The 20,659-nt window shown below is 49.4% G+C and overlaps 1 protein-coding gene across 2 annotated transcripts in view; it reads left to right on the top strand.

The window, feature by feature from the left end:
- ZNF536 (zinc finger protein 536) overlaps positions 1-20,659 on the top strand; it is a 370,703-nt gene that overhangs the window by 225,730 nt on the left and 124,314 nt on the right. For both annotated transcript variants that reach the window (XM_058674846.1, XM_004595001.3), the window contains one exon: positions 965-2,539. In XM_058674846.1, the coding sequence (XP_058530829.1) occupies positions 965-2,539 (1,575 nt within the window). The remainder of the gene's footprint in view (positions 1-964; positions 2,540-20,659) is intronic.

Consider the following 20,659-nt stretch of genomic DNA (forward strand, 5'->3'; position numbering starts at 1 on the left):
GTGTAGAATTTAAATATTTAATTCCTGAAAATTATCTTATATGTTTTACAATACGCTTTAAAGCTATTTTGATTCTCTAGAAAGTGCTTATTATAGGTAAATTACGCATTTTACTACCAGAGCGTTAGGTTCGCCGTTAGTACAAATTTAAGGCGGGTAGATAATGTTAATTTCAAATACCGAAACTAAACATATTTTGTGTCTTTTTATTACTCATTTTCTCTTAAGTTTTATTGACTGCCTTTTCTCTTAACTATATGTCTTTACATGCTGCAATCAGAATTCACTGTAATGGTATTAATATTTTATAGAATCGGTATTTATAGTTCTTTATTTAGAAACAATGCAGTGGTTCTGCAGATATCTGAGCCCGTCTGGAATGGTGCCCTCCAAATAATGATAAATTACTTGCGCAGTATGCCATTTGCTAATTATATCCATGATTTACTGCAGAGCAAGACTTAAATCATTCATTTCAGTCTTGCGTAACAGTGCCATAAAATTTTTAGGTTTAAAAATGGTTTCCATGTGTATAATTTAAACAAATTTTAGAGCTATTGTATACACAAAATATTGCAACCACCCATTTGTTACATACTTTGTCTTTTTAAACTTCTACTTTTAATGATCACTGTGGCTGAAATTATTATGCTTAATTTTCATAATCATAGCTTTTAAATCTACAGCCATTTTCACATGTTAGATAAAGAAAAAGATAGCTAATTGTGTGTAGATAGTATGTCACTCCTGAATAGTCCCAAATGGTACAAAATCATTAAAAAAGCTTAAGAGTACGAATTACTCTCCTATTAAAAAACAGTTGTTCTCTAACTAATTATTAGTTGGGGTTGCTTTGTTTCAAAGAAAAACGTTGATCCTTCTAGCCTTGTCGGGCACACCAAAACGAGATAAACACTTTTTTTTTTCTGTGTGTGTCTGTTTTTCTTGTACCAAAACCTCGCAGGTGAGAAACCCTACAAGTGCCCCCACTGTGACTATGCCGGCACGCAGTCAGCGTCCCTCAAGTACCACCTGGAGAGACACCATCGGGAGCGACAGAACGGAGCGGGGCCGCTGTCCGGCCAGCCCCCCAGCCAAGACCACAAGGACGAGATGGCCAGCAAGGCGCCTTTGTTCATCAGGCCGGACATCCTGAGGGGCGCCTTCAAGGGGCTCCCAGGCATCGACTTCAGAGGTGGCCCTGCCTCTCAGCAGTGGACGTCGGGGGTGCTCCCGTCCGGAGAGCACGCAGGACAGGTCCCCGGCCTGCCTTCTGAGGCTGTGTCCGACTCCCTGAAGGGCACCGACATTCCGCCCAAGAGCACCCACTTCTCCGAGATCGGGAGGGCTTACCAAAGCATCGTGGGCAACGGTGTGAACTTCCAGGGCTCCTTGCAAGCATTCATGGACAGCTTTGTCCTGAGTTCCTGGAAGAAGAAGGACAAAGACCTGTCCGATGCCCCGCCCATGAAAGTCCATGGAGCTGATGGTGGCGGCGAGGACAAGGCTGTTGGAGGCAGCAAGTCCTCTCAGAGGAAATCCGAGAAGTCGCAATACGAGCCTCTGGACTTGTCTGTGCGGCCAGAGGCTGCCTCCCTACCTGGCTCGTCGGTGACAGTGCAAGACAGCATCGCGTGGCACGGCTGTCTGTTCTGTGCATTCACGACGTCCTCCATGGAGCTCATGGCTCTCCACCTGCAGGCCAACCACCTGGGCAAAGCCAAGCGCAAGGACGCTGCGGCGGGGCTGACTGCGCACTGCAAGGACCAAGTGCGAGAGGCGAGCAAGGCGGCCCTGCTGTCTTCGGTACAATCGAGCAAGGATGGGGGCCTGCCCGGAGTGGTGGGCGCTCTGGACTCCACTTCTGAGAAGATGGCCCCGGGACAGGCCAAAGAGACTCTGGGGGACCAGAAGGGCAGTGCATGGCCCGGTCATGTGGACCATGCGTTTTGTAACTTCCCGGCCGACTTCTACAAGCAGTTTGGTGTTTACCCAGGCATGGCGGGCTCCGGGGCCTCTAGTTCCTGCCCCAACAAGGAGCTGGAGGGGAAGGGCCCCTCCGAAGAGGATGCCCCCATCCTGATCCCGGAGACCACCGGCGGTAAGAACACTGCCGACGACCTGTCTGATATCGCCTCCTCCGAGGATATGGACTCCTCCAGGGGAGAGAACAACGAGGAAGAAGATATCGAAACGGAACCCGAGATGATGAGCAAGCCACTGGCCGCACTCAGCAAGGACGGGGGCAGCAGCGACGGTGCGGACAGTCTGCTGCCCACTGGCGCCCCCCAGCCCGTGCAGGGCCTAGGCTCACCTTTAGGCCAAGCGGCGGAGAAGCAGTGGCACAGCCCTGGCCTTCTTGCTTCCCAAGAGCCCTCGGCGGGCCTGCCCAAGCCGGAGCGGGGACCCCCGGGCCTGGAGAAGCCCATGAACATGCTGTCGGTGCTCAGGGCCTACGGCTCCGATGGCTTAGCAGCCTTTAACGGACTTGCAAGTAGCACAGCCAATTCTGGATGTATCAAGAGGCCAGACTTGTGTGGTAAGTTTTAGAATCCTCTTCCTTTAGTTCATTGCCCAAGACCATCAGTGCTGAATTGTACGTTTTTTTAAACAAAAAGGGGGTCATCTTATCCTGTGAGCAGATTTTGAAGGAGACATTGAAAAATGAAAAAAAAAAAAAAAAAAAAACCACAAGTACCCTGATGTACCACGCAATGTAGACAATCAGAAAAGCCGATTTTGTTTAGAAGGCTTATAACTCCTGTTCCACGTTCCTGCATGACGTTTTCAGCCACCTGAGCAGATAGCATGGGAAACTGGGTGTCATCTCACAGTAAGAACTGCTCCTGGTTTGTACCCGAAAATTAAGGTGGTGGGGAAAGGGGTGGGGGGCAACTTAGAAAACAAGAGTGGAAAGAGCCAGGGTAACTTGCAAACTTCTCAGTAGTTGAAACTCACATGAGAGATGCTTAGGAGACCATCCCCTTTGCTAAGCCAGATCTGTCTCCTTCAGCTTTTTTGCTGTTGTTGTTTTTGACCTAGAGGATGCTCAAATCGTATCACACTGACCGCAGGAAAGTGAGAGGGGGGAAAATGTGATTCTCACCAAATAGGACGATGGTTCATGTAGCTCATCTCTAAACAAACCATACAGCAGTTTCTGTGACTCTGGCCTTTGGCTGTGACCCGGGTCGGTCCACCTGTCTGTTGTTGGAACAATAAGTGTGTGTTGTAAAGTCTCAGATGAGTCGTGTTGTAACCCTGTGTGTCCCAGATTTGTGCCTGTCTGCTCTTGTAGCAAACTGGAAGAGGTTGGTTATCCCCACATAATTCCAGACCTTAGAATCACAAATTTGGATCCCCTAGATGTCGGGATGGGCAGGGAGAAGCGAGGCCATTGTCTTGGCATCCGTGTACTCGTATGTGAAAGTCTTTTTCCTAAAAGAAACTCGGTGTGTGTTTTCCTCTGAACTCAGCCCCAGCTCTCCCTGTCAGAGACAACTAGCCACGGCCCCTTTCCGTCTTGAGTTCAGGAATGGATTGCCGTGTGGGGAAGGAAAAAGAAAAGGGAGGGAGGCAGGGCGGAAGTCAGAAAATGGAAGGGGAGATTTCCAAACCTCAGCATATTCTCATGTTCTTTCCAGTTCAGAGAGGATTCAGAAAGCTGGGTTCATAATTTAAACTGATCTATTTCTTTTCCCTGCTCTTTCCCTAATTCACTAAGAACTGGATCAAGCAGTCGGAAATATTTTTTGAATTGTCAAAAATCACTAAATGGATTTCTGACAGCTCAAAAAAAAATATTGACAGTTCCTTGGGTGGAATGATTCACAGGGCCCCATTAACCAGGACCCCAGATCTATTTTTAGCTGCAGACAATTCATTACTTTTGAAGCTGTTAAAAACAATATTTAAAAGAAGAAAGGGTTTTATGTCATTCCAACTTTTTCCCCCCTCCTTTCTTCTGGGTAGCAACATTTAAGTCTTTCTTCTTTCGATGTTGTTTTAAGTTTGTGATCGGGGTGGTTCCTTTTTATTGTTGTTTGGGGGGATTTTAAAAAAAATCTATTTTCAGTCCTTTCAACTACCTCCTTAGGACCACAGTCTCTGCGAGGAATCCTTGCATCAGAAGAGATCAAAACCTGGCATGCTCATAAGCTCATTAGGGTTGAAATGAGCTCATATTACCCCTATTAATTTTCCCATCTTCCTATCAGCACTGAAGCAAGCCTCCTGGCCTTGAGGAAGCTTGTCTGGAAGTATCCCTTCTGCAACGTGGGGCAGGTGCTCCATGTTGACAGCCCCTTCTCTCTTGAGTCATGCCTGCCTAGGTACTTCTCTTCCTTCTCCCCAAGCAGCAGCTTAATACACCCATGGCATGGCCAAGAACCTTGGCTTGGTCAAACTCTTAGTCACTGGAAAACAGAACCAGGCACATATACTGTGACCCTTCTGCTTTGGAGTGGAGGAGGGAGGCATCATGGTCCAGCCAGGCTAGGAACTTGCTTGCAGCTTCGCCAGCACAGAGCCTAGGTCTCTGTTCTGTCTTTTGCTGGAGAGACCAGCTCTGGCTGTAAGTCGCATCGTGTCAGAGAGCGTGGCTTCTGCCTTCTGATTGACCTCGTTTCTTCTGCAACCTCGTGCTGTGGCTTGGAAATGTGAGGAGTAAACTCCTCTGGTCTTTACATTGACTTGAGCTGAGGGACACTGCTCTCTTGGCTCCAGGCTGGGCCTGGCCCTGTCCAGATCTTACTCTCCTAACCCAGGTTCCAGTCCTCCACGCTCCTGTTAGTGCCTTACTGGCTCCTAGCATGCCCTTAGTACCCAGAGGGGCCAGTCATAGTCATCCATTCTGAGAGTTCATATAGGAGAACCAAATTGAAATCCATGGGGTTTCATTCTTGGCTTATCCTCAGCCTGCTTCACTCTTCCTAGCAATGCAGAAAGCGTGAGTGACAGCTATCAACATCCAACCCTGACTGGCTTCACTTTGCAAGGGTGGAAAGGGTATTGGCATGAAGCATAAAGTGTTCCTGATGTTCATTCTGTCTTCTCTTACCAAACAGATGTGGGTGCCCAGACTGGCCCATCAGTTTGGTAGCTGCATTTCTTCAGGAAGCCTGGCTTTGCCGTAGTGAAGACTTATAATGTATGTTCAGATAGAAATCTAGGGATCTGGTTTTAGCTGGTTAGTGAGCTCAAGTCTCCAGCTAGATGCCCCTAAAAGCAGTTTGTGGGGAGAGATGCTCCATTTCTAAGAGCTCTGTTGCTGTGGGGTGCTCAGGTGGTTGGATGTCTCAGCATTTCCTTTGCCACACGCTTCTGAGTTAAAGTAGCAGATAGCTGTCCTTGCTGTGGGCAGTGTCATGGTGTGGACTCCGTGCCTGGGGACTTCTGCCTACCTTTATAGATTCAGTCCGAAATTCCTAATGGTCATAGCCTTGGGGGGTCCCTGGCAAATGTGTGTCACCTCTTACGGCCAGTGCATTTCCAACTGGTGCAGAAGAGGAAGCCAGCAAGAGATAAGAGTTGTCCCAGGTAGCTGGGCAGGAAGAGGCCTGCGGCAGATGCCAGTATTGACAGTTTGGGTCTGAACTCTCAAAAGGCCTTTCCATGGAGCACAGCATGTTAGTCTGTTAGAGACAAACCACCGATAATCCCAAGGAAAACATTGAGGCATCTCAGAATGCGCTGGAAGCCATTGCTCATTCACTCTTGCATGGGACAGGTAGCACTATCTGTCTGGGTGCATTATGTAAGCTCTCACCCCAGTCAAAGTTTTGGGAAGTGTCTTGGTAATAATATCCAGTCAGGCCCAAATCTCCTTATTCCTTTAAGAATGTGACATATAAGGCGCAAGGGTACCCCAGAACCACCTGGGGACTTAGATGTGCCCTTGGCTTTTTTGGAATGAATTTGACCTTGGTTTTCCAATAGGGCATTCTCTACTTGAGTATTTAAGTGGGGAAAGCAGGGCAGACCAAGTACCATTCACCTTCACTGTGGGAGCAAGGCGAACAAGCTCCTTGTCCAGTCTGAGAAGTGTTGGTCAGTATATAGCATGGAGATCCAGGAGCGCATGGAAGGCACAAGCTTGGCGGTACACACACACAGTGCAAAGGCTGCCGTGCACACTATCGATGGTGCTAGCTGTGCTTTTATCCCAGTGTTTGTGGACGGAAGATCAGGGCATGGCATTGCTCTGTGATGTGTTGGTGGGAAAGAAGTAAAGACAGCATAAGGGAAAGGTAGTAAGAACAGAACACACTTTATGCTTCGAAACCGTGTTCCAGGCATAACACTGCTCCAGGAAGCCTGGCCATGGAAGAAGCAGGGACTAGCATGTCAGTTGCGGGAGCATGAAACCCTATGTATGGTGGATGCCAGAATGAGTGATCTGCTTCAGGCCTACCAGGAAAGCAAGGTCATGGGCAGGAATCATCTTAATATCCCCCATTTATTGTGTTCAGGTTATTGGGAACTCGGCCTCCCTAACTCAGATGATGCCCGAGACTACAGACTAACAGTCGGTTGGAGATGTCCAAGGGAAGCAGGGCTGTGCTATAGGAGCTGGTGATGAGGAGTGCCAGTGTGAATATGCAGACCCTGAGCACAAGCTAATGCAGAGCCTGTGGCACATGTTGCCCGTTTGGCTTTGTGGAAGACTCCTAGGAACAACCCTCAAGCCAGCAGGCACCGATGAAGAAAGGATGTTAGATGAGGCAAATGGCAGAGGAAGCACAGACTCCCTGTGTACCGGGCATGTGGAGCCTGAGCTGGTTCGAGGCTGGTTTGCTTGCTGAGAGCTAGATGAGCGCTCATTCCTTCTTCTCCCCTTCTTTCTGAGCCGATTCTCACATGGACTGGCTGCAGAGACGGGGACGAAGCACACCTTTGCTCCTTTGCTTTTCCTCCTTGGGTCATCTACAGATCAGTCCTTGACCATGTGGTTCAGCCTCGTCCTGGTGATGTGCGTGTCCAGGCCTGGAGTTAGACTCTCTGCAGGAGGACCATTTGGCTGTCACAATGCCTATGCAATCCTCTGCCCCATTCTGACGGCTCTTCCCTATTGGCTGTGTCACCACCAGACACAGAGCTTTCCTCTTTGACTGTCCCCTGAGATCTTCTAAACACATTAGCTCCCTGGGCAGCACCTCCTCTTCCTCCTCCAGAGCCATGATGTGTGCACCGGATGGCAGCATTACCCAAACTCTTGCAACAGTCTCCTCTTCTGCCCTTCTCTCTTCTTTGACTAAGTGGGAACGTCACCAACATGATGCTGTTAGCACTGCAGGATGATACAACTGTGGTGTGAATACCGTTGTGTTAGCCAAATGGTCCACTCGTCATTTCAGAACAAATAAATGCACGGAGTCTGTAAGTTGGCAAACACTGGTGACATTTAGCCTTACTTCTGTTCCTTTCCTTTTGTTTCATATTTCTGGTTCTAAAAAAACTACTGTCAGAATCCACAGTGGCTCCAAATCAGGTGAAAAGTATGAGGGAACTCACTGTGCTTGCTGTGGTCCTGGTCTGTCTGGATTGCAGGAGCCCCACGTCCGCAAGACCAAACCTTAGGTGGGAAGCGAAAGTGACCAAGTTCTTTGATGGAGAACATGAAGTACCTTCCCCTGGGGACGGCTTCAGACTGAGAGGAAAGAATGTTGAGGAAAGGGGCTGCCATCAGAATGGACATTTGTGTCCCTGGGGAAGTACAAATTGGCCAAGCAGGTGCAACCCGCAGCCTCCACCATCTAAGATAGGAACAGGGTGACCCCTTAACTGACATCTTTGCTGCTGGGGAACCTTGGCTTTAAGCTTTGGCTTCTACCTCCTCTGGCTGCTGAATCAGTCATGGTTAGAGCTAACCGTCATTTAGTCACAGGCCACATCCTTGCTGCTAAGGGAATCAGGTTCTTTCTGTTTTTTTGTTTTCAGATGTTTTGTGCAAAGCCCAGGTTTCAAATAAGTGGTAATTATCTCCTATTACTTAGCGCTGATCAACAGCACCTCGGCATCTAATTGCCAACCTGCTCTAATCATGTAGACTATTCTTGCTTTCACCAGAGACGGAAGGGCCAAATTTTATAAATATTGCTTTATTGTCATTATTCCATTAAACAATTAGGGGAGGTGGCCCTGCCCTTGCTTTCAAATGCCTCTAGCCCACATGGTTGTTGGATTGTTTAATGAATCTGCACGTTTTCTTGCAGGTAAGTGACACCCCCTGTCCTAGTCGATCTATCTGGACTTGCCCTTGTCTGTTCGTGCTCTTCGGTGGTAATCTGCAGCTTGTTAATCGTGTAAAGTCAAGAGAAGAATGTATACACATATGTGTGTTGAATAAATAATTACGATTGGCATAGGTATGTGTATACACACGGCACACCAACCTACAGAATATATCACAAAGAATCAGGGAGGCTAAAAATACTGCCCCATATGTTCCACTATTAGGCATGGATTGCAGAGGCTCAGGAACTTGAACAGGAGAGAAAATTACCTTAAAGTCATAAATCCTGAGTCCTAAATGCTGGTGGGTTGCAGATCCCTTTACCTGGAACAAAACCTGATCCCCCCCGCCCCGCGGGGGGCAGGAGCATGTAGGGGGAGGGGCTTGTGCCACCTTCTCACTGAGCTTACTGGTGTCACTGCTTGTGTCTGATTGTCCTGTATCTTGAAACACTTAGAGAAATTCAGAGAAGTGAAGACACTACCTTTTCCCATAGTATTTCAGCAAAAACATTACTAGTTTAATCTTGTGTCAAGTTGTCCTATTAACCAGGAACAGGGGGATGGTAAATCCCAAGGAATAGAGCCTTGGCATTCACAACTTAAGAAACAAACAAACAAACAAACAAACAAAACCTGGTGATTGAAGCAAAATGTGTAAACTTGTACGGGGTTATCGTGTGCTTTGGAATAGAGTATTGTTGAAGTAATTAGAAGATCTATTAAGGTATTCCTGGTAATGAAGGCATGTAAGTTATAATTGTAGCTTTCTGAATAAGTGTCAAACTATATCTTTAAGTGTGCTGTATGCTGAGTTACAAGCTAGGTCATTTATGAATGGAATGTAAAACAATACTAAAAATGCTTCAATAACTTATCTTGGTATTGCTAATAAAAAAAAAAAGCTGTGAAACATCAGCGCAGTTTGGAGTCATTATGTTACTTCATCCCACCACATCCCCTGGCCCCAGGAGGTTCTTCCCTCTGTCGGAAGCCTCAACAGGACACTCGGGGAAGACTCGTATTTGTCCATCTATGGGCCCTGGCAGTACCAATTCATAAACAGGCAAGAGGAAAGGGCAGGGGGGCCGTGGAAGGTGGGGGAGCACCAGAGGGCGTGTGTTCACCTAGACCCCAGAAACCACACACAGGAATTGGATGGGGGGATCTGCAGAGCTCACAGGCCATCTTATCCCAGTCCTAGGTATCAAAAAGATTGCACACACCTGCCCTCAACATTTTCTTTTCATCCTAGGGGGAAAAAAAGTGGTTTTGAATGGGAAGATCTTGGGGCTGAATGGAGCAGAGGATAGTTTCATTCTGCCTGGAGTTTGGGGATGTGTCTGCCTTTGCTCCAACAGGCTTCTGCCTGTCCCTCCCCTCACTTTGCTTCCTACCAGGGAGGGACACAGGAAGGCAGGATTTTGTTTGTGTTTTGCTCTTTGGTTTTGATGTCCCTGAGCTGGGCTTTAGGGTCCTGTCACTTCAAGAATGTCTCTGAGCTTTTCGGCTTGGGGTGTGTTTTAGCAACTTCTGAGTATCGTGTGTGTGTGTGTTTGTGTGTGTTTGTGTGTGTGGTGTGTGTGTGTGTGTGTGTGTGTATGTGTGTGTTGGGGGCATAGGTGTGCCATGTTCCTTCCTCACATACCCAAGTAAAGTTTCCCCCAGGCAGTAGAGGGACGAAAGCATAGCAGCACCCACTGTGACCACCCACGATGCCGTCGTCCTGGCCCTGAGACTTTAGATCTCAAAGAAGGTCGCCAGAGTTCCCAGAGTTCAGTGTGCAAGGCCATCACCTGATTGCACGTATGTGAAGTTGAGAGCATACCCCGAAAGTTCCAGTTGGAATTAGGGCAGACTCCATTATGCCTAGTAAAGATCAAGTGGGTGACTCTGACCCCCTGGCTCCACATTGGAGAGACCATTTTCCACCGGGGTGCAGACTAAGCACACAAAGGATTCCGAGAGGGTTTTGTGTTGACGTCTGACGTCGCCTTACCTGGGGAACTGCATAGAGGCAAGTGGGGTACAGACTGAGTAAGAATGTTCCCAAACTGGGGTGCCACTGCCCAGGGCTGACCACATGATCCCGAGCATTACTCATGGTTACTATGTACACTGTATGCACCCCGGAACCATCACCTACTCCCCTGCACTTGCTGGCTTGGCCACCATGGCTGGGATGGGGCTCAGAGGGGCCCAGATGCAGCCCTGAGAGGCCGAGTCTTGGGAATGGAGCAGAGGGAAAGCAAACCGAGAAGGAGGAGGCTGCTGCAGCAAAACATATCATCCGGGCCCCTGGCTCTGACAGCTGGGAGGGCTCCCCGGAACCACGTATCCGGTGTCTACTGTTCTGACTTCCTTCTGTGGGGGCCCAATCTCCCCACTGGGGTCTCCGCAATAGAAGGCTGGAGAACATTTCCGCTTGCAAAGCAAGGGGGATTTCCTGAGTCACTCCCCAGTGGCAACTTCTCAAGTTTATAGGAGACCCTGCGGATTTGCATGCTCCTGTGTTTATAGTCCCACCCAGCTTCCTCCGCACTTGCACTTCATGACAGCCACCTCAAGCACCCCTCCCCGCCTCCTCGCTCTCCTCGCTCCCATCTCTGGCTTAGCAATCCCCTCTGCACCATTTGAGTGATCCTGGGAACGTCTTGTCTGCTGCCCGTTAGGGGCTGGGTGGATCCAGCCTCTGGAATGAGCCGGCACCATTTCACAGCTCTGCACAGGGTTGCAGTGCTGGTTCCTGCTGGTCCCTCTGTGCCCATCCCAGCCATGACCCCAGAATTACCATCGTCCCTGCCTGAGATCACCAGCATCACCTGTCTGTATTTAGACTTAGCTCAAACACAAGGGTCACCTGTCAGATCCGCCCTTGACCATCGTTTAGACCCTGCCCTGCACACATTTCAGCCTAATGTGAACAAGAGACCCTCACTGTACATAGAGTACAGAGGATGTCTGTGTCTTACAAGGAGGGTGGAAGAGAGATAGAGAAAGAGAGAGAGTGTCTTCAAGGCCACTTCCCCATTTACATATGTTGCTTGCCTGAAATGTAGATATTCTATTGAGGGAAGAAAGAGTCTACATTTTGGGAAATGATTCTTGCATGAGAAAAAGCACTTTTTCCCCAATGAAACTTTGTAATGATTATGTTATGCTGCTAACTATGCAGCAGCATATTGGCAACGGCGTCTCTGCATGGGCAGAGCCTGCCTCTTGGGCAAGCAGTGTGCATTTTGCAGGTTAAAGTTGGGGAACTCTGCACAGCTACTTCATTAGCAAAAATATCCATGTGTGCACCCAGACATTGGCTGGCTTCATGAGGAGTTTGTCTTTCATGTTCTCTGCGGAGTGGTCCAGACACACCCATCTAATGGCAACCCACTGCTCCCAAGGTTAAGTTTTCTTTTTAAACTTTTGTTGTTGTCAAATTAACATAATATGCTCTCAATTATCCACATAAAAGGAGAAAGGCAACCAAGCGGCAAGGCAAATTTGCAATTAATTTACTAAATTATTGCTCTTTTTATATGATGGACAAGTTGCTTTTTGCTTTTGGAGTCAAGTGCTTTGTATGCCCTGGGGGGAAGCTGGGGCTGACCGCTTGGAAAGGCCACTCCAAGGTGTGGTCTCTGCCTGAGAAAGGTGACGGCCGTGCTGGGTGCAGAGTGCCCTTGGGGACAGGACTCACACCAGGTTGAGCTCTTCCTTCTTGCTAGTCTGGGTGACCTGGTTAGGGTCTCCTCAATGCAGATTTCTGAGATAAAGGCTGAGTGTTAAGTAGTTGAGGTTGAGAAGCTGCGTGAGGGAATGGGGAATGGAGACAGAGAAGGGCAGGAGGGCAAGGGACACAAGTGTGATGACCACATGGTTCCCACTATGAATGGACTGGGGCTTACTTCCTTTGGGAAACCTGGGAAATGCTGTGTGGCACTTCTCTCGAAACCAAAGTGCCATGGGCAGAAGACGCTGGGATAGTTACACCCCAACACCACATCTCTCATCCCTCACGGGGTCACTTCACCTCCCACGTTCTTCACAGAGCACAACCTCAGGCAAGGAGGAGCAAGAGACCAATGGCTTGTTAAGCAACTGGAAGAGAAGGGATAGGGGACCAGGGTTACCCCCTGCTGGTGGGAATCCCGTTTTCTCCTGAGTCCCAGTGGCAGCAGAACCAAGGGTGAGAAAAGAGGCTCATGCCATGCCTTCTTGGGAAAAGCCACCTGCTGGGTTAAGCACCATGCCACACAGGCTGTCTGCTCAGGGGCCTGCTTGCTGAAGCCTGGCCTGGGGGTCAGAAGACAAGGCGGTGAGTAGCAGTCATGCTCCACAGAGGTTAGAGAACTCAAATGTCTCCTTTAGCACCATTGGTCTATCAATGAAAGGAAAGGGTAGCCAGGATGCCCCCTGGAGACCCTGCTCAGCCTCACTGCCCCTCACAGATGGGACTTTGCAAGATGATCTCCTGGAACCCTGTCATTCTCCAAGTTCTCGTGCGCATTCATTTCAGTGGAGCCTGTGGGAGGTGGGGGGCCAAGCCAAAGCTTCTACCAACACCCAAGCGTGCAGGATTTCAGGCTAGGCTCCATCATTCTCCATCAGGGAGCAGAGACCCAGGAATATTTGCCTTCTCATGCAAAAACTTTGTATGAAGTCCCAAGAACCATTGAGAATTTTTTTTTTTTTTTTAAATTCTGGAAGTCAAGAGAAAGTGATGGGGGAAAGGCAATGAAACTAAGTTTTCAGTAACATGGGTGTGCAAGACCTGGTTATTTATTTTAGTTTTATTATCCAACTTCTTAGGTTTGCAGCCGAGTTTGAAAAGATCATGTTTTTCATGATGATTAGGGTTTCGGCAGATACTTGGCAGATGCCAGTCTGTGAATTCCCAGCTCCCTCTCGGGTACATATGCCCTTTCATCTTTCCCATCCAACACACATACCCAGCCATGCCCAGGACAGGGAACTGGCGCCTGGTGGCCAGATCTCTCACCTCGTCCTGTGTGCAGAGGGCAAGGGGACAGCTCCTTGATCGTCTCCTGCGCCTTTGACCGCCCCTCTCTTCCATCCTCAAAGTCCCTGCAGCCACTCAAATTCTTAGTGAACAAGCATCTCTAATTTGGGGACTATTCTGTCCCCTAGTGTATATACCTCAAATTCTTGGATTTTTTTTTTCTAAAAAAAGATTTCGTTATTTCATTTGAAAGCTAGAGTTATCAAGTTAGACAAAGGGAGGGAGAGGAAAAGGGAGGGCTGGTAGGGGAAGAGAGAGAGAGAGAGAGAGAGAGAGAGAGAGAGAGAGAGAGAGAGAGAGAGAGATCCTCTGTGTGCTGGTTCATTCCCAGCTGGCCACAAAGGCTGAAACTAGGCTAGGCTGAAGCAAGGAGCCAGCAGTTTCATTTGGGTCTTCCACGTGGGAACAGAGGCTCAGGGACTTGGGCCACCTTCCACCGCTTTCCTCAGCTCATTAGTAGGAAGCTATATCAGAAGTGGAACAGCTGGGATACAAACAGGTGCCCATAGGGGATACGGCAGCTCAACCTGCTGTGGCACAAGGCCTGTCCTGGATTCTTACTTTCAATCATGTATCATGTTAACGGCGTTTCTTAGCTAATTGCCTATTCATGGTTACATATCCTATAGGACATTGTATATCTTTAAGAGAATAAAGCACGCATGACTCAGTAACAAGGAGGTTGACTGCATTCATACAGACCCCAGACAAGTTTCCCAGGAGGCCCCAGAAACTGGGTAGAGGAGCTGGGTGGGCATTGCCCATCTGTATTCACCACTTGAAGGCCTTGGTCCAGATGGTCCAGCTGGGGCCCACGTCCCTGGAGGTTCACGGGGCCCCTGCGTGATGAGCTGCCTGTCCAGTTTTTGATGGAACAAAGGACTTGTGGTTGGGAAAGAAATAATGAAATTGAAGCTCTGGCGGTGAACCTGAGCAAATGGCGACCAGTGCTTTCTGTTTTATATGAAAACTTGGTTTGGGAAGCATCATCTCCCAGTACATTTAGGGCCACAAAGTGAAATATGTTTTTGTGGCGTCTGGGAACAAATGCTCTTGCATAGTGAATGATCCCCTCATTTGCACAGTCTAAGGTAGAGTGGCGGAGATAGGGGCCTCCTGTTCTTTTCTGAGACACAGAGGTTTATTGTCAGGTGTGGGTGGATGACAGGACAGCCATCCAGGGAGAATGTAGGGAAGGGTCTGTGGGTTGGGGGTGGGCATGAAGGACCCGAGCACCCCAACTCCTTCTCCAGGCCAGACACTACTAGAGTGAGAACCCAAGAACAAGGGGAGCTCCGGAGCTCTGGAATGCTGGGACTGACAGCATCTCTGCTGTATCCGGTGTCTTCTGAGATTGAGCAGGTGGTAGTCCGTTCCCAGGGGCTTGGGCTGAGGGGACCAGAGGAGGGAGAAAACCAAAGAAGAGCCCAGACAATGAGAAAGCAAAAGGCAAAACACCAGAGGAATGTGTGTAGAAAAAAGGGTGGGGGAGAGAATAGGGGAAAAGGCGCCAGGAAGAGCATCAGGCTGGGGACTTGAAAAGGAAGAGAAGCCAAGGGGAGAGGAAACAGGATGGAAGTGAAAGAAAATGCAAGAGGTCACACATGAAGGAGAGGGGAGAGTGGAAGCAGAGGTGAAGAAGAAGAGAGGCAGAGGGAGAGGTCAAGAGCGAGGGACAGAGACAGAGCAGGACGGGACGATGGAAGCGAAGAGAGACCTTCCAGAAGTCTGGGTTGAAGGTGGCGGTTGCTGCTCTCATGGGCGCCTCATGCAGCGGGGCCCAGGGGTCAGGTGTGTGGATGGCCTTCAGTGGGGTTGCTGAGGGGCTGCAGGGTCAGGAGAGGCTCCTGAAGGCAGCACCTGGTGGCCAAAGCCTAGAGCTCCAGCTGCACCCTTCTCTCCCCCCCTCCGTGCTCCCCAGTGCTGGTTCTGGGAGGAAATGCTGCAGCTTAATCAGAATTATTTACAAGATAATGGTCCATTGTTTGTACTAAGACAGATGTTGTCTGTGGGAACTTTATGTTTTATGCTCTTTTCCCTGCTCTGCCTTCACTGGGTACAGATGGGATGGAAGTAGTGTGAGTTATTCTTCCCAGGATTGGAAATTCGGAGGCGCTTGTATCCCAGCCCGGGGTTCTGTGAGCAACCAATCTGGGCTGGCAGTGGCCAAGGCGGAGCTCGATGGTCCCTGCTAATGGCTGAGCCAGGCAGGGGCCATGGTCCTCGCAGCTCCAAGAAGTAACCTGTGATTAGGAAGGTCTTGTTTCCTGGAGGGGTGGGTTGGCACGGAAGAAGGGACTCTCTGATTAAGATGCACTTGCTGTGCGTTGGCCTGAGAGGTCACCACTGACATCGCAAACGAGGGTGACCGTCTGGTTTTCTTCTTGCCAAAAGGAAGGAGCTGTCCCTTTTGGGTGGGGATTCTGTAGTCACCAGCAACACCGTCCCCCAAACCATGCATTTTTTTTTAACTTAACAGAGAGCTTTTTTTTCAATCTTCTGGGGTCATTTAAGGAGCCACATCTGAACTTAACTCCTTGACTCCTTATTCAAGAGTGGAACGGGTCAAATGAAAGCCTGTGCCTTCTCCCAGCCCTGGGGAGTTTGTTTCAATGGGAAATGGTGGGATAGAACAGGGATTCCAGCCTTCTTCCTGTTCTTGACCTCAGTCTGGCCCCCCTGGGCAGGTGGGGTCAAATATGGAGCCAGCATAGCAATTTCTGGCTCCCAGCACCTTCTGCATACCCTAAACCCCGTAGTCATCGGGACCCTTCTGTGAATGAAGAGGTAGAGGCTGAGAGATGCCAGGCAACTTGTGTCTGCTGATTCTTCGAATTCAATGGAAAAGACATCCAACCTTCCAAAGTCCATAAAGGACCTCCTTGAGCCTTGCGCAGGCCAGCTGACCACAGGTCCTCAGGACACAGAGCATCAGAGGGGCGTTTTCAGAGATGCCCGTATCAGATGCTGAGCTGGAAGTGGTACATCAACACTTAGTGTTATCCTCTGTGTTATCACCTTTTCCTAGCACCTAGTATTTTCCAAAAGCAAGCCAAATATCACAGTAATGAAATACCATAGAGTCACATTCAGGTGTTGAAACCAATCAGTGGCAGGAAAGGGAAAAGCCGCTTCCAGGACTACTACATGGATTCAGGCAGCATGCGATTGGCGTTTGGGATAACTGACCCAGAAGACAGTGTGAGCCAGAGCCCAGGTGAGGAGGACTTCGTGTCCCCTACGATGTCCCTCTATACCATGTACGTTGGCCTTCACAGTAGGACTCGGGCCTCTGGGCACTCTTCCTAATCTCCCAAGTTGGTTTTTAAATCATAGATTCTTTCCTTTCATCCTCCTAAGCAAGAGGTCATACTGTTTCCCATTTCCACACAGCAAGGTGCAGCTCAGAGAAGCTCCGTGGCTGAGCTCAGGCAGGTGACGGAGGAAGACGAGCAGCCGAGATACCTGTGAGGTCGCTAGGAGGCCTCACCTGTGAGCACTTCCCTGAGAACTGATTTGAGATATGGCAAAAAACAGTCAAGCAACTGATCATTCCGGAAAGGCAGCCCGTGGGGTCCTGGGTGGGGAGCATTCCAAACACAGCACCCATAAATGGCCATCCAGGGATGGGAGTAGGTGTGCTGCTCGGGTCGACGCCAGAAGTCTTGGTTGGGGCCACACGACCTTCCATGTCCTTGTCTCTCCATAAATGACAGAGTCGATTGATAATCCTGACTTTCTTTTCCTTCACAGTCTGTGAATCAATTCTCAGGTCGACATTTCTTCAGTCATTTCCCAGGCTCAGGGAAAAAAAAAAGAACTACAAGGTTTTCCTTTCCCTTCCAGTGAGAGGGCCTCAAGGAAACCCAACCTCTGACCTTGAAATTGTTCCCTGGGGTCCAGGTGGGGGCAGGGGCAGAGAGTGGGTGGCCCTGGGCACCAGGGGGGGCCCTCCTGGCAGGCGTTGCATGAGCCCAGCCCCCCGCGGCGAGAGCAGCAGAGGTCAGCCTCGGATAATATTTATCAACCTTATTCTCATTGTGTCAGACTCTGCCCCAAACCTAGCGTCACAGGAGATCCCAGATTATGTCTTTTAAGGTCCCCACAGAGCCGTGGCACATGTGACCAATTACCGCTGTCAAACAGAGGGGGAGGGCTCCCCCTCAGTGGGTGGGATCTGAACTTGAGCATCCAGAGGTCGGTGGCTGGGATTGTGGGGCCTTGGAGCCTGTCATTCCCCTATAGCCAGACCTTTTCTGTTAGAACTGTTTAAATTACAAACCAGTAATAAAGGGATCATATGTGTTTCCCACCGAACAGGTTCTTTAGGGCTATTATGATAATTAAAAGCATATGGTGCCTGTGCCAGGCGGAGGAGAACCGCAGATGTACAAATTAGGTATTATAGAAGGGTTTTCTGCTTTTGCCCTTTTAAAAACGTCAAGCCCAAGAAGTTTAAGGAGATAAAATGGCAATTGTACAGACAGTAGGAAGCGTTTTGGTTTTAGGATCTTTAACTACCTCAACCCTTGTTTTCTGAGATGTAATAGGAATAAACAGCTTCTGATAGGTGGTGGAGGAAAGAAAGCTAGGGGACTTCCGGGGGCTGGGGCAACACTTTTCACCTCATCAGCTCTTCGACACTGTGAAACCTCTTGCGTTTTTTATGATGTTCCGCATAGAGGGTTGTACTCACTAAATACGGAATTGTAGCAAAGTAGAATTGATGGAAGCAGAGGTGAGACTTTTTTCTATAGATGAAACTTTTGCTTTTGCAAAGGCGAAGAGGCAAGTATCGATTGGTCTAGAAAGAGTCATTTGTTCTCATGTAAAATAGGCAATTGGTTTTGAGAAGGTAATACATATCGCTAATGAAAAAAATATTGGGGCGATTTCCACGGTTTGCTGTCGGTAGTTTTCCCATGCCGGCAGGCAAGGTGAGGTGGGTTCTGGTGGGAGTGTTCATCCTGAAAATGGTGTCGGGGCTATGGCAATGCCAGGAGGAAGCTGCGATGTCTTTTCAGTCTGGACAAGTGGGGGTCCTGACTAGGTGGTCAAGGGGCCAGGACTTGGTTGTCGCATGTCCGTTATGGGGTAGTGGGAGAAGAGCAGGTTGCTCTGCTGGGGAAGTGGGGAAATGACGGTGGGCAGGTCCCAGAAGCAAGGTCCCTGTCTCTCGGTGTCTCAGCACCCACCTTTTGCTGTCCTGGAAAGTGTGTTCAGGCAGTCCACCTAGAGCTATGGGGTAGCCTCACAGCAGTGTGCACCCCTTCCTGGCTACAACGAGGTGGTGACTACATAAGGAAGTGGAGTAGAGGCCAATGAGAAATCAGGAATATGTGAGTAGAGAGGAATGAGGGAACAGCTCTCCAGAGGCCAAAGCATGATATGCAATGTTGAAATTCCTAAAAGTAAGTTTTGTGCGTGATTTTGTGTGTGTGTGTGAACATAATGATTGTGGGTTTCTGAGGACCCTGGTAGAGGAGGAAGACCCTTCCCCGGAAAAGGCCCTTCTGGATCACCTTAACCTTGGGCTTCTTGGCGGAAGAAGTATCCTTGGACACGGGCTCCACAGCCACATCAAAGCTTCGAGGGACACAAGAGGTCCATAGCCTTTCCACCGGTGGCTCTGATTAGACCCGCTCACTGAGTCCAGTTAAACCCTGCAGAGAGTTTAACTGAACTCCAAAGGAGAGGAAAGTTCTGGAAGCTCCTACCTGTAACAGAGCAAGCAACCTGGGGAGGAGGCTGTGGATGGCGGTGATTCTCAACCAGGGGAGGTGGGGTGACTCTGAGACATTGGGGTGCAGGGACCTGACATACTGCCAAACATCCCATGATGCCAGAACATAACCTTTCTATTCCCATCACCAAGAGTTCTCCAGCCCAAAGTGTGTGCAGGGTTAAGGGGTAGAAACCCTGGCACCCAAGGCGGGAAAACCAGGCCTTCCCTGCCATGAAATTCCAAACTGGATAAGGTGTGACCCATCAAGTGGCAAGGATCAAACCATGTGGCTCATCTTAGACCGCCCTGCTCACCCCTGGACCCCCTCCTTTCACGTCAGGTCAACTCTGGATCTGGGGCCTTTTTGCACAAGTTTGTGGGAAGCTCCATGGGCTGGGAGGTAGAGACTTTGAGCAGAGTCACCCAGCACCTTCCTTCCCACTCACACCAACATACGGGGTGTGGAAGGGGTGGCAGGCTGCATAGGAGCCGGGAGCCAACCCTCTCTCCTCCCATGAGTGATAGAAAGGCCTACAACGTTCTGTGCACGTAGGTATTACCCCTTTAACTTTTACTGAGGCAAAAATAACACCTTGTCACTCAGTGCAAGCACCAATCACAAAATGAATTAATTGTAATAACTGTTGTCAACTGAACAAAGGACTTGTTGCTTTCCTAAGCAGATTTCGGCGCCACTGAGAACTATATACAAACGTCTCTCCGTTGGGTAGGCTGGTGGAAACCAGTCAGAACATAATTGTGTCTGTCTATCTCTTCACTTTGTTTTTTAAGGGCTGAGAAATCGAGTTAAAAACCTGTATTTTAAACATATCAATAAATATACCCTTTTTTGTGTCTGTGACGTCTCCTCAAAAACATGGAGTCTCTAATAATTCGACCCTGGAAATAGCATTTGCTGCTGATGGGACCGAATGAGGGCCAGCTGTCGAGGCTGCCTGTTGACTCTAAGTCATGAAGGGAATTATGCCCAATTACCCTCCCATAAAACACCCTCTCATTTCTGGGAGTTATCAAAACACATCCTGTGGACAAGGGGTCAGCTGTCCCCCAGCTCCTCAAAAGAAGACAAGTGGGTCCCCCGCCAGGCCCCCCAAGGGCCTAACTGCCGCCATGTCGGCTCGGCCAGCCTTGTTTGCAGTCAGGCTCTTTGTGTGGCTCAATTTCCCCCCCCTTTTTAGATTCTGGCTTTTTTCTATCTCAGTACTTTTCCCTCTTTCAGAAGCCCTGTAGGTACTCCGCAAAGAAAAGCGTTGCTCCCGGGAGATCGAGTGGGCATAAATGGGCTGGGCGGCTTGGGAGGCTGGGTCCAGCTGTGCTCCCAGCTAAGGGAAGTCATTGGGTTGGTGTGTGTTTGGAGATGGGGGTGGGAGGGGGTGTCTCTGGAGTCAGGGAGTGATCAACAAGCCATGGCTGGCCTGCCTTTCGGGTTTGATCAGGTGCAAAGCTGGGGACGTCCCAGAGGAGGATCCCAGGAGGGGGCTGAGGATGGTGGTGGCCTGAGCCCTCTGCAGGGAGGCCCAGGAATGACCAGTATCCATGCCCACTCGTTCAACAAAGGCTACAAGACAACTCAGGGTGAGGCCCTTCCTGCAATGCCACCGCAGTCAGCAGCAACGGAGAGAGGAACTGCAGTTCCCACAGTGAGATGATTCTCAAGCCCTCGC

This window comes from Ochotona princeps, chromosome 16 (assembly GCF_030435755.1).
Source record: "Ochotona princeps isolate mOchPri1 chromosome 16, mOchPri1.hap1, whole genome shotgun sequence".
Classification (NCBI taxonomy): Eukaryota; Metazoa; Chordata; class Mammalia; order Lagomorpha; family Ochotonidae; genus Ochotona; species Ochotona princeps.